Below are 14,171 nucleotides of genomic sequence, written 5' to 3' on the forward strand. Positions count from 1 at the left end.
GATGACAAAATCTTTGGCGTCTCTGTCAGTGATCGCCTCAGGATTTTAATAGACTTTAAAAACGGACGCTTCAGAACCTGCCGCCTCTTGTCAACACCAACCTGAGTCGGTGAAAGCCTCCAGCCGTTATAGTGCCGCCTGTGTGTGAACTCTGATGGTGAACCTTTGACAACATCATCTCACTAAAGCAAAGTCAGATTTTATTTATATAACCTAAAATCACAAAGCATAAATTTGCCTGTTAGTGCAGTGTTTCAGTTTTCAAGTCACTAAGACTATACGGTGTGTAAGGACGCTAGAGACACCAGAGTCAGCTGAACAAACCACGTCCAATATGTGCAGCTTGTGTTGTTTTGTCTGCCAACTTGATATGAAGCACAAACCACACCCACCTGGCTCAAACTGGCAGAGTGCTCGTCAGGTTTTGTCGTGCACCATGAAAATAAAATAATGTGCATTATTACAACATAACTGTTCTGCCTCAAGGAGAGCCTGCAGACATTTTAACTGACTTCACTGCACTGGATGGAAGCATAACATCAGCAGCTGGAGTCACAGAAAAGACAGATGCTGTGTCCTTATTAAAGCAAATAAAGTGGGTAAATTATAACCAAACTGACCAAAATAACCAAATAATGAGACAAACAGAAACATGAGCAGCGGGTCACGCTGCATCCACAGCCTCCGACCACGCCACACGGGAGGCTCGGCCTTGGAAAACGGCACAGAAATAGAAAATCAGCAACCTCACTGTTTAAAACATGTGCCAATCATCCTGACGATGGGAGCAGCAGGATGAAGCAGCTGATCTCAGAGCTGTGTGATGTAACTGCAGTGATGTTTGTTAAAGTCTAGGTGCAAACTGATCACAGGCAGCAACTGTGAATTTACACAGTGCGACGCTTCTGGTGCAGACAGGAAGCTAAAGGAGTCGGAGCATGAGGTCAGTAACAGCTGACCCGCGTTTTTCTGCCATGAAAGAAATAAATTCCTGACTGAAAATTAGCTCCCAGCATCTCCTAGTGTGTTTAATGCAGACATCTGTCAAACAGCCAAGATTTACAGCTGTCACAGACCATCAGCTCAAAATGTCTGAATCATACTGCCAGCGAAAATGTTTCCAACGCCTCTGACGAGTGTGACAGGACAGAGTGCGAGTCTGTGACTGACGCACCAATGTGGCTTTAGGCATGAAGAGGATCAGCGGGATCTCAGGGAAATCTCGCAGCAGAGCATGTGTTTCCTGTCGTTGTATATCTGAACCAATGCAGCAGTTTGTTTAAGAAAATGTGCTAATTAGGCTCCATGAACACACCGGTGTGTTTGGATCACAGCCCTGTCAGCACTTTTGTCTCTGACGTGACCAACGTGTTATTTTTTTACTCAGGTTTCATTGTGGTGGTCGGCTGGTGATGCGGCTGTGACCCCTCTGTCACCATAGAAACCACTCACATCCCTGGGTAACCATGGAGATGATGGAGAAACGGGAGGCATGCACTTCAAAATCATAAGTCCAAAGGAACTGTAAGAAAAGCACAAACAACACTGAAGCATAAAAAGGTGTAAACAGTCAACAGATAAAAACAGAAACATCGCAAAACAGAAATCACTGATAAAACAGCTGATGACTGATGATCGATACACACTGAACATCATGCAAACTGTCACTCAGGTAAACAAGCTTAACCAGACTAGGACACATTTTCTGAAGCTTTTATGAAACGATAAATTAGTCTAAAACGGCGCACTAACAACCAGATAGGTGAGGTGGTATCAGGGCTCCTTCTGAGATGATTGATTTTAAAGCATCAGGTAAATTATGTTAGAGAGGGTTTGAGGAAAAAACATTCTGGAAATGTAAATTCTAAAATATTTCATCTGATTTCTGTGAAGAAAAAAAACAGTAAAAAAACTCCAGAATCGTGCCCTCGTGTTCCGAGATGAAAACTAAATACATCCTAAACTATTACTGTTTTTGATCACAGCGTTTTGCTGACTTACAGTGTTACACAATGTTGTGGACGTTATTTTGACATGTGCATGTAAAGGTGTTAATTAACCGATGGCGCTGAAGGCGGGACACGAAGCAGAAACTGATTAAAGTTAAATTTGAAATGATCAAGGATTATATAATTAGCATTTGTCCAGGGTGGACCCCAGGTCGCTGGTTTGTCAGGGCTGACACGTAGACAAACAACCACACACACTCACTCCTACGGGCCAGTTGACCTAAGCTGCATGTCTTTGGATTGTGGGAGGAAGCCGGAGTTTGTGTTCAAATGTTACTTTTTATTAGTACTAGTCTCGTTTTTGTCATAAAAATAGGTTGTCAACAAATGGAAGGACGAGATCGAGGAAGAAGAGCGGGGGAGGGGAGGAGGACAGAGAGGAACACCAACTCATCTCACTGGACTGAAGCTGACTCAGCTGAGAGAGAGACTGGGAAACAACGGGGTGATGAGTGGAGGAGAGAGACAGAGAGATAACTGGGAGCCTAAGGTCTTTCGCCCACTGACGCATGTAAAAGCATCAAATATTCATCTCACCACTGCAACAGCATCAGCACGCCACTGCAGGAGGAGGAGGAGGAGGAGGAGAGGGGGTGGAGGAGAGACCAGGAGTGGACAAGAGAGGAGGAAGGGAAGAGGAGAGAAAATATGGAGGAGGAAAGGAGGAAAAGGAGGGGAACAGAAGAGAGGAGGGGGACAAGAGGAGAGGAAAAGGAATGGAGGAGGAGGAGGAGGAGGAGGAGGCTGGCAGTAAATGGAAGCCGCTCACGTATTCACTGATCTAAAAATAGCTCAGAGCTGAGTCTGATGGAGCCACACAGAAAATGACTGACTGGAGTGGAGAGAGAGTCCAGCAGCAGAAGGAACTACAAAGACCAGACCTGGTCACTGACTCTTGACCAATAAGAACATCTGGAGCTTTTTCAGACTTTCACAATAAAAGCCTTTTCAATTCAAGCCTTAATTCTAGAAGATCCTCTGATCTCCAGTTCTGTGATCTGTCAGGCTGTTTAAAAAAAAAATCTGATCGATCCCATAGATTTATTATTGATCACTGTGACTGACACACAGGACACGAGGCCTAACAGGAAACCTAACGGCTTGGTCTGCAATCAGTCATCTACTGAGCTGATGTGCTGCAATGCAGCAAACACACCCCGTCTGTGCGGCTGTATGCTTTTCTTTCAGCTTTTTATTATTTAATTTGTCTTTTTAAAGCAGATTAAAGAAAAGCAAACCAAAAACACACCAGAGGAAGACAGACGATACGATATGTGTGGCGTACGGCGGACCATCCTGCTAACAAGTCATTTTAACAAAATGTTAAATTATGGGGGAAAAATTTAGCAAAAATAAAAATAAAAAAGTTTACATAAGTCTCATGCCATAATTTTTACACCAAATTTGATTTTTAAGGCAAAATCATCACTTAAAAACTTTAAGATCAATTTAAATTCTACAACTAAAACTATTCACATGTTGGACCTAAAATCTTCAGAAAGAATTTAGAAATTAAAACTGTAACATGACATTACAAATGATTTGCTTGTTAAATATGTTTTACAGCCCATGATTGTCAAACTATAAATCATTTGTGTTGTTCAGTCAGATTTTCCAGAATATCAGTGACGTGCTACAGTATTTTACCTGCGATGTGAACTGTGATGTCATCATGTCTATGAAGTCATAATGTCAAAACAAGGAGATACAAAATCAACATTATGACATTTTATCTATTTGATTTCTGTCTCATTCTCCATAATGGCAGGAATGTTTTTCCACGACAAACAAAAGATGACCACACCTGACCTTTTGTTTCCCCATTTTAAGAACTAACAAAAGGACTGTGAGTTAAGGGAACGTCCACGGTTGTTGCTGCTCAGACTGAAGGACAGCAAGAGGGACAACGTCGCTCTCAACAGCTGCTTACCGGCCGGACCTCTCCGGTGGTGTTGGTGTACTGTCGCGCCAGACCAAAGTCCAGCATGTAGCACTTCCTGTAGGTGGAGGGAAGCCGGCCCATCGCAAAGTTCGACTACAGGAACAAAACACAGAAACAACAAGCATCAGATCACTGCACCTGAAAACTGGGCCACAGTTTTTCAAATCTGTCTTACAACAGTCAGGTGCTCACATGAACAGGGAAACAGGTCTGGACTGCTGTAAGCTTTCTTTCCATTCATACCGGACATTTCTAACGTAATAAGTAAGTATATAAATGAATGGGCGACACCTCCGGTTCCCATTCTCTACTAAAATATGTTCAAAACTTTATCTGAATGAAACAACTGAACAAAAAACTGAAAACTAGTGAAAGGGAATTAAAATAATCAAAGTTTACAGCAGTGCTACATACAGTTGCATTAGTCTCCACTTTTATCTCACTAGTCAGGATTTATGCTTCTCTGCTGAAATTTTCAGTGTTAAAATTCCGGTATCGTTTGCCAGAGGATGCCTCCCGGCACAGGGGTTGTTACCAAGACCGCTGTCAGCATGGAAACCTGATCCAGGCTGAATCACATCAATAACCATCGTTGGGTTGAAGCTGAGGCGGAGCAGAGACCCTGCCGGTTTTTATTCCTGCCTTCCCAACTCTCCTCACTCATCGCCGTTTGTCCTCCAGCTTTCCTTTCAGTCTGCTCATTCATATGCAAATCTATTCGCTACCAAAATCCCTTTGTCCTCACTGTTACCAGCTTGTTTTCCTGTTTAGAACCGATGTTCAAAACTGTGCAGATATATTCAGACTGCAGTTCAGCTTTGGTACGCTGGAGTTGGTCAATCGGGGCTTGCCATTAGTCTTAAATGCTCAAAAAACAAAGCTACTGGTCCTCTCAGAAGTGCGTCCACAGCCGCTTGATAACATTCTCACATATGATGGTAAATCCACTGAAGAGGGTCTTCCTACCCGCCTCCTTGCATTGCCTTTGTACAGTACTTTGGTCGACCAGACGTTGCTTTTAAAGTGCTATATAAATACATTTTGATTGACGGATTGATTGATTATCCGTCTCGGCTGTGGTGGTTCCCAGCTACGCTCTTCTAGGTGGTTACTTTTTAATGCACCTCCAGTTTTTACAGATCTGTGGAAACCCGGCTCTCCCCACTACGCACCGTGGTTATGGAATAACTTGCAGAAAGACCTAAAGTTGGCCACATTCATATCTACTGTAGAATTTAAAGCCTTCATAAAGATTGTGGTGATGATGAGACGTGCAGCTGCTTCTCCTCCGAGTCCACTGGTTTTATCCTGCGAGTCAAATTTTTGCACATTGTGTTGTATGCGTTGAATTTTAATATGCTGTAAATTTGTATGGCTGCCATTTTGGCCAGGTCGCCACTTAGACTTACTAGTAGAATAAAGGTTAAATGTTTTAAAAATGCAGACAGGCTTTCACAAAACAACCCTTCACAGACTCCAGCTATACAAACTTAAAACTAGCTGGCTGCCATCTTTACCTTTTTATTCAAAGGTTACAAAATAATAAAACCATAAGGCAACAAGACTGACAAAACCACTGCAACCTCAAGTCTACACTGTCACACAACATGAAAATCTGGGGAAATTAAAATTCTAACTAAATATACTGACTCTTCTGCTGTGAAAAACACACCTACACTTCAACAGTTCTACTTTCTGCTTCTGCTGCAGAGCCAAAGTGTTCAGGAGCTAGTGACGGCTGATCACCGATCAGGTCGCAGGTCGTAGCTTTAAGGGTCTCCCGCCCTTCCCTGCTGGCGAATACCTGCAGACGCCACGCTGGACTGAATAGTATCACCAGCGCTATTCTTTCATCTCATCTTTTGACTCACCGTGGCCGTCCCCACTTCTAAAACCAAACCTTTGCGGTTGTTTCCACAACACTAATAGATTTGTGAAATAAAAACTGTATATATTTGGATTTGGTTAAGGTACAGCAGATATCGCTTGTGGTTGTTTATCTCCGCCAACCAGTCAAACTCTGAGGAATGGGACAAAGAAAATCCCTCAAGGTGTTCCTCAGATATCGCGTTCACAAGAGCGAGACGGACAACCTGAAAACATAATGCCTAAAAAACTCCCTCCACTTAAGTAAGGTCGCACCTTCCATAGCAACGACCAGTCAAAGTCCCTCATTAACATCACTTTCCAGTCACGACCACGTCAAACCACAGAAGAAGACAACAGCATTATGGGAAAGAAACCCCCAGGTGAAGGAGCTCCTTTTCTTCATACCGGTTTGATGTCGCGGTGCAGGAAGCCCACCGAGTGGATGGCTTCGATGGGCTCCAGAATCTGCTTTCCCAGCCCCCAGGATGGTGAAGGTTCCTCTGGGCTGACTCCTCCGCAGGTCGGCCAGGTTACGACCCTGCAACAACAGCAGCGACAGTCACTCAGCTACAATGCAAAGACAAACCGCTGGGGTGCAGCCGGAAGAAACCAGCTGCAATGACACTTTGATTTATATGATTTTAATCTGTCACCAAATTTGCCAAGAACTTCATCAGAGCTGAAGCTGTTGAATGACCAAGAAATAATCTCTGATGATATGTCTTCACTTCTATCCTTCACAATAAAAGCTCATTGTGTAGCCTCTGATCTGTATGACTCACCTGAAGCTGCATGACCACATAGTTGAATTTGTCGTTTCTCCCGCAGCCAATAAACTTACAGATGTGGTTTTTACCTGGAGAAGACAAGACGCAGCCGTCACTGATCACACTTGCGTACGCTGTGTTTACATGGAGGAGTGTAAAGATACTGATTAGACCAGAGCGCCCTCCCTCTGACCACGCTGAGTGGCTGCCTACCAGAAGTCCCCAGTAAGGGATTTGAAAGGACTCAACTTCAAAAAGCAGATTCAGAACTGCATGATCAATGAAGTCCTAACAAGGCCTGTCCCCACACATGATGAAAGCAAATACAGCAGCAGCTGAAGTTAGAAACAACAGTGTCAAGTTCATTTTACATTTCTACTTTGCTCCTTTGGAACCAGTTCAGAACGAGCACCACACTGAACTGGCTGAAATAAAAACACAGTTAGCATCAGATTCAATCTCCGCCCTCCTCTAAATACAGTTACATGACTTAGACTTGTGTTGCATTTTGGGACAGCATCGGCGAAGCCCCGGTGTGCACGCGCTCACCTTGCAGCTTCTTCAGCACCGCCACCTCCATCTTCAGCACCTGTTTGGGCTGCTGGGCCGACTCCACCTTCAGCGCCACGTTCTCCCGCGTCAGCAGGTCCAAGGCCTCGTAGATCTCCCCGAACCCGCCGCCGCCGATCTTCTTCAGCTGGGACACAGGCAGACAGACTCTGGATCAGTGTGGTCACTTAGTCTCATACAGCATCAAACTGGAGCTTCACCAAAGGAAGAAACGTCAGTTTGACAGAAACATCGCGGGAATAACACGAAGGTTTAATGGTTCAGCTTGAACCTACTGGAAAGACTTGTTTAAAAATAAAGGATTTAAGTTACTGAAAGCTTTTCATCTTTTTTCTACATTCATTTCATCTTGTCCTCTTTTCACTTATCATCCACATTTACCCCGTTTTCTCTTTCATGCTGGTGAACCTTTCCTTTTTTTTGTTAACTTCTTGCTCACTGTTTCTTTTTTGCCAATTTATTTCCTTTTCCTTCACTTCTTCCACTTTTTCTTCCTTTAATTTCCAGTTGCATTCTCCCTTGATCCCTCTTTTTTTTAAACATTTTTCTTTTTTTCCACAGTTTTCAATGTCTTTGTCCCTAATTCTGACACTTCCCTTATTTCCCCCCTTCCTGTCTTCTTCTTTCTTCCTCTCCTCACTTCTTCTCTACCTTTCCTACCTTGTTCCCCTTATTGTGAGCCTCCGTTCTCTGTCGTTTCTTCCTTCCTTTCCTAGTTTCCTTCATACACCTCCTCTTTCCTCCTTTCTTCCCTTTCAGGTCTTATTGTTTCTTTTTCTGTCTGTTTTATTCCTTCTTTCTGTTGCTAAACCTGCTGAGGCGTGTGCTGCATCTTGGAGGTTTTATAGAGATGGTTAAGGTGATCAGTGAGGCGCAAACAGCCGCAGGCTCCACGCTGTGATCTGATTGGCTGAGACAGGAGCTGCTTATGTAACTTCTTATTTCATAAATAAATAAATAGAAGAAAACTATTTTAATTATTATTTGTTTGTTTGATTCTAACAAATAAATTACAAATAAAAATAAACAAAATTTGTCAAGTGTCGCAATTAATGTTTTTAACTTTTACAAATACATAAAAAGAAAAACAATTAAATACATTTAAAATAAATCAATATAAAATTAAATAATACAATTTAAAGTACGCAGCTCCACAGCAGTAAACCGGGGCAGGGCTCTGGACTCACCACTTTCCATCGGTCTTTGACCATGCAGTTTGGCGGCAGGATGTCGGCCTGCTCGGCCGTCCCGTTCATGTTGGCGTTGTCCTGGAGGCCGGGGACTAGGCACTGCATTTGCCAGCCAGACAGAACACGAGCAGCTCCCAGCTTAAAAGAGCCATTTATCTGTGAGGAGGGGGCGACAGGAGGAGAAAGAGGAAGGAGGGAAGGAAAGCAGAGCAGAACAGTCAGTATATCAAAAGCACTGGTCTGTAGTGGGAGGCTCCCAGTTGAACCACAGCCCTGTGCTGGGATAGTCACAGCAGTCCAGTATAACAACAGGCATTAGAGATGGCTATTTGAAGCCATTCTCCAGCTGGATCAGGCTACAGGCTGGTGGTGAGGGGGAGGGAGGTCGGGGTGGGGTGTATGATGGTATTTGCAGTAACTGGAGCAAATATCATGTCTGCAGAGGAAGCAGTCGGACAGGCTGCTCTTCCTGACTGCAGCTGCAGCTTTGATGCTGCGACGGCCGGCCGAATCCTCAGAGGTCAGAACAGGCTGGTTTTTAATCTAACACCCATCAGCGTGGCACAGAAGCCTGTCCCGGCGAGATCCCACCAACATCTGGTGCCATTCAAGCTGAACTACACAGAAGACCCTGTTGTGGAAAGCTGTGATTAAATTTGTGACTGTTAATGTTTTCAGGTTAACTGTTTGAAACTTAGGGGACAAAACATGTTCAAATGGAGATTAATGTTGTGTCTGTACGGTAAACATGAGGCAGCCGATTAGCTTCGCTTAGCATAAAGACTGGAAACACGGGGGAAACGGCTAGCCTGGCTCTGATCCAAGGTAATAAAATCAACCTGACATGCTCTGATTAACATGTGAGATCTCATTTGTTTCATCTGCAGCAGACAGGTAACGTGCCAGACTATATCTTGGCCAGTCCGTTAGGGGACACTCCATGAACCCATTGCTCCTAATCAAGGCCTAGTCCATCACAATCCCCCTATAAACCACAATTTATCATTTTTATACTTCTCTTTTTGCACAGATCAAACAAACTAGATAGTGCACATTAATAAGTGAGCTTCAGCGGTGGACAGATGCCGGCTGGCTATTTCCCTCTGTGTTCTGTCTCGGTGCTAAGCTACGCTAACCAGGTATGATCTGGAGCCTCATGGTTACTGCACAGATGTGAGAGCAGTATATTTCCCTAAACTATTCATTTACAAATGCAATTCAGAGCAAAAATATAAACCTCTAGCGAAGACATATTCTCAGTTCTGAGTATCAAAAACTGAATTACTGGAAGTTGGTGTCAATGGCTGCAATCAGATGGTTCAGTAACACTTTACAAGTCTGTAATTATGAACCTCTCTTATAATTTCTTGCAAAGAATTTGCATAAAAAGTTTTAATTCTTAACAGAATATCAGTATCAAATATTTCCAGCCCTTGCAGTCAAATTAGTACTATAGTGACAAACAACTTTTGTTATGTAGGCCTCATTTCACTAAAGAACGTGAAGCTGAACTTGGTATTTTGGGCAATTTTTCCCCTGACTTTGTCCTGGCAGGTGGCGTACACTTCCAGGTCAAGTACTGCTCCCAGCCAGCTCCATACACCAAATGGCTAGATACAGAAATCTGCGTAAAATATTTGAAACTGTTTTCTGAGATTTCAGTTGGAAGAGCCTGAAGGGGACCTGGGAGTGAGACCTACCTGAGGACGGCATCAGGAGAAAGAAACCAGAGGGGCCTTTATATACCTGGAAAAATCTTTGCTGAGGTCATGGTTAGTTTTAAACTTGACTATTCTATGCAGAAAATGTGGCTTTTGGGTCAACTTCCTGCAAATAACATGGAGACTGGCTGATACTAGGTTCATTACAGCACTGGCAAAGTAGTGAAATCCTGGAGGAGCTGATTAGCCTGAACCAGACAACCATGAAGGCTGTTTGTGAAAACTAAATATAGATTAGCAGTGGAGGATGTGGTCTCCCTGTTAGCAAACTGAGGCACTAACATCAGCAGGCTGAGCATCACTCTCTCAGCCACTGTCTGCATCTCTAACCAACCCCCAGCCTGGGTTTACTCTGCTCTGGTAACCACATGTCTGCCATGAGCGATTACCAGTTTTCAGTGGATTCGTGGGGGATATTTTAAGTTCACAGTGATGCATGTCAGTCCCCAAACCATGCTGTTCTGCATGCAATGCCACGGGCCATCATCAGTGCATGCAGAGCTCAGGCGGACTGCAGATATAATGGAGAGTGTCCGCTGTGTTTCCAGTCAGACCAGCTGGACAGAAGACTGGATGGACTGGGAAGGAGGGGAGGCGGCTTCTCTGCACCTGCAGTGACACAGCTCTGTAAAACTGCAGCATCACCATCAGCTGCACAGCGAGCAGCTGCCGGGAGTCACTGTAACACTGGAGATGTAGTGAAACCTGCTGCAGGCCTCAACACGCTACTGAACCGCCAATCACTGCAGAGGGCGGGACCACAGAGTTCTCCTGAATACACTGCAACAGCAACCTGAACACAGGAGATGGTAACTGGCCAAACAGAACTGCAGTACAGCAGCAAGTGATACAGCGTACAACAGATACAATATAAACTCAGCAGCCGTAGAGCTGAACGCGGTGAAACAGCCCTGCCGTCGCATCTGTTCCTACGATGCTTGTAATGTCTCAGCTTTGATGAAACAGTCAGAAATGTGTAAATTCAGTTCCATGTTTATTAGTGAGGTCACAGTTAAAGGCGGTGTTGTTCTGGTCGGTTTATGTTCAGAGGGGTCCCTAATAATCTGAACCACACACTGCTGAAGTTGGTGTAGCGCATCCCATGTTTTAGAATGTACAGTGTAGTATTTGTACGCCGATGTGACCAAGGTTACTACAGTATCATCAAATATTAAGTACAATTTACCTGAGTTTTATATAGTATTACACGAGATGTTTCAATACAGTATAGTATTTTTATATAAGGAATTCTGTAACATTCTGATTTACAGTACAGTGTACAATATGTACAGAGTAGTAATAGAGGCTAGCATATATATCAAAAGTAATGTAGTATTTGTACATAACATAGTATGGCTATATATAGTTATTATAGTAAAAACTAATAAATTATATGGTAAAGTTTTAGTACAGAACAGGGTGATCTAGTATTAATATTGCTACACTGTAGTAGTATTGCAAATATATATAGCATATATAGTATAATACTGACTATACCATAGTAGGTTGTAGTATAGTATGATTGCATACAGTCAGTTATTGTGTAGTATAGTACGGTGTTTACAGGCAGTAGTAACAGAACTAGAGTTACTGCCTCGCGGCCGTGTCCTTCAGTGAACCAGCCAAAGTCACGAGAACAGGAAGGACGAGAGGCGACTGTGACCCTGGTCAGATCATCCTCGAGTCAAAGTGGACACTTGTAGTGTATCATATCTTAATGTACAATTCAGTACAGCACAATATAATGTAGTACTGTATGATCTTTAATTTATCATGGCATCATATGATACACAGCATACCTGGCTGCGTTTTACTGTAGAGTACAGTACTGTATCCTACTATATACTGTGTAGAACATACTGTATCCTACTATATACTGTAGAGTACAGTACTGTATCCTACTATATACTGTGTAGAACATACTGTATCCTACTATATACTGTAGAGTACAGTACTGTATCCTACTATATACTGTGTAGAACATACTGTATCCTACTATATACTGTAGAGTACAGTACTGTATCCTACTATATACTGTGTAGAACATACTGTATCCTACTATATATTGTAGAGTACAGTACTGTATCCTACTATATACTGTGTAGAACATACTGTATCCTACTATGTCATTTTGTGTGGGGTTGTATCGTAGCCTATAGTTTGCTTGTATATTGAAATCTAATGGCATAGCATCATGTGTCATATGTTAATGTGTACTACAGTACCATCATATCCTACAGTTGTATATGGTTTCTGTGTACACTATGGTTTGTACTGTATACAGTGAAAATGATCAGCGTAAACCAAAGAGGAACTCTGTGGCCCGCAGCAGTGTGTTCTGGTGCGTTCAAGCTTCTCAGCAGCACAGCAGAGTGAAACATCCTGAACAACACTTGCTCTGCCTTCAAACCTCGGTCTTCTCTTCTGCTCGTCACCTACAAACCTACTAATCTGTTACTGGGAGCAAAGGGGAGGGTGATCTGCAGGAAGCCGCGTTTGCATCATTCCAGTTTTGATCTGATGATGTCAGCCAGAGCTCACCATAGTTCTGAGCTCCTGGAAAACCTGATGGCTTACAACAAATCCTGAGCGGGACAAAACCCTTCCTGTTCCTGTGTTAGCCTACAAGCCAAAACAGAGGGCACAGTTAACCAGGAGGACAACCGACCTGCACACACAGGCTCAAACAGTGACATCACAGGGGGTCGGAGCACGGAAGAACAGGCCGTTATGCACCAGGTTTAAGAAGAACACCTTGGGATCGCCTAACCTGAACAAGACTGGAATTATTCACTGTTTCCATTTGATGCCAGATTCACCAAAACATTTGTAGTTCACCCTGTTGGTGACGACAGAGATGCGGAGATGTGGCTCTTTAACACAAACAGAACAGAAATAAAATGTGCGAAAAAAATGCTCCCCAGAGGATGAAATCGACTGACACAAGACAAACCTGACATTTTTGTTTGCTTTGTGATCATTTCAACCTTCAGGAGCTGCTAGAAGGACGTCAAACTTTTAGTACTATTCAAGTCTGACCTCTCCAAACATGTTCATCCTACACATCTGTTAATTTTCTCACTTTTCATTAAAATCTGCGAGATAATCAGTAGTGGAAGATGTACTCCTATCAGTTAGATAGTAGTAGTACCACAGTGTTAAGGTACTAACACTCCCATAACACGCACCAGAAGTGGCGTGCATTCAACAAGGGACTACCGAAATGAGCGAGTACTTCAGTACTTTATGTTTTTGATGCGTATCAATGCTGGGAAAATAGGACAATAGCACATCCTGAAGCGTTGGCACACATCAACCCGCAATGACACCTAACTGTGGGAACCATGTCTAGGTATTGAAGCATCCATCCTCTGACAGAGGAGGTTCAATAATGACACAGCCAGTATGCTACAATAGCATCCTCCATTTTGGACTCGGTTCACTCAGCATCGCCAAGACGGTTTCCTACTGGACAACGATGCAAATCTGCACATCAGAGGTCAACAAATTGGAAGCAAACATTTGTGTTAGTTTGCTAATCATTTTAAATAAACAGGTTTTGGTGCCAAATCAAGTTTGATTTTTGCTCAAACTTACCTCTAAAAATGTCTTAGAATGATCGTTTTTATATTTATAACATATAAAAGCCATATTCACTTTACAGTGGAAAAACAGGGTTCCTGTTCCTCTTTGATTGGCCCAGTGTATTTACCATTTCCAGGGGTGCATTGCCATCTTCGCTACAATGCTAATGCTTCTAGCATTACAATGTTTCTGAGGCGCAAACTGTTTTGGTAACAAACTTCATCAGCCGCATCAGGTTATTTCACTAGGCAAGAATCTTTTTTTGAAAATTTTGTTACTGTATAATTCTAGAAGTTCAACAAAGCCTTATTAGTTTACTAAACATATTTCAGATCATGTGTTGGTCAAAAGTAGCTCCACCCACAGAGATGAGCTCGAGTCAAAGTTAAAAAAATTAGACCTTAAGCCGTAGCCCTTCTCCACCCAGTGTGCCATGGGCAGGTACTTCCTCAGTCTTAAGACCGCGACGAACAGTTTGGAGAGTTCACACGTTTAAACTGAGCGAGACGTGTTGGTGA

The 14,171-nt window shown here is 43.1% G+C and overlaps 1 protein-coding gene across 1 annotated transcript in view; it reads right to left on the reverse strand.

The window, feature by feature from the left end:
* ttbk1a (tau tubulin kinase 1a) overlaps positions 1 to 12,887 on the reverse strand; it is a 39,842-nt gene extending 26,955 nt beyond the window's left edge. The window contains 7 exon segments of the mRNA XM_020587963.1: positions 3,940 to 4,044; positions 6,226 to 6,304; positions 6,306 to 6,358; positions 6,603 to 6,676; positions 7,137 to 7,284; positions 8,345 to 8,503; positions 12,610 to 12,887. Coding sequence (XP_020443619.1) covers positions 3,940 to 4,044; positions 6,226 to 6,304; positions 6,306 to 6,358; positions 6,603 to 6,676; positions 7,137 to 7,284; positions 8,345 to 8,503; positions 12,610 to 12,612 — 621 coding nt within the window. The 5' untranslated portion in view covers positions 12,613 to 12,887.
* Positions 12,888 to 14,171: the final 1,284 nt, after the last annotated feature.

This window comes from Monopterus albus, unplaced genomic scaffold (genome assembly GCF_001952655.1).
Source record: "Monopterus albus unplaced genomic scaffold, M_albus_1.0 scaffold490.1, whole genome shotgun sequence".
Taxonomy (NCBI): domain Eukaryota; kingdom Metazoa; phylum Chordata; class Actinopteri; order Synbranchiformes; family Synbranchidae; genus Monopterus; species Monopterus albus.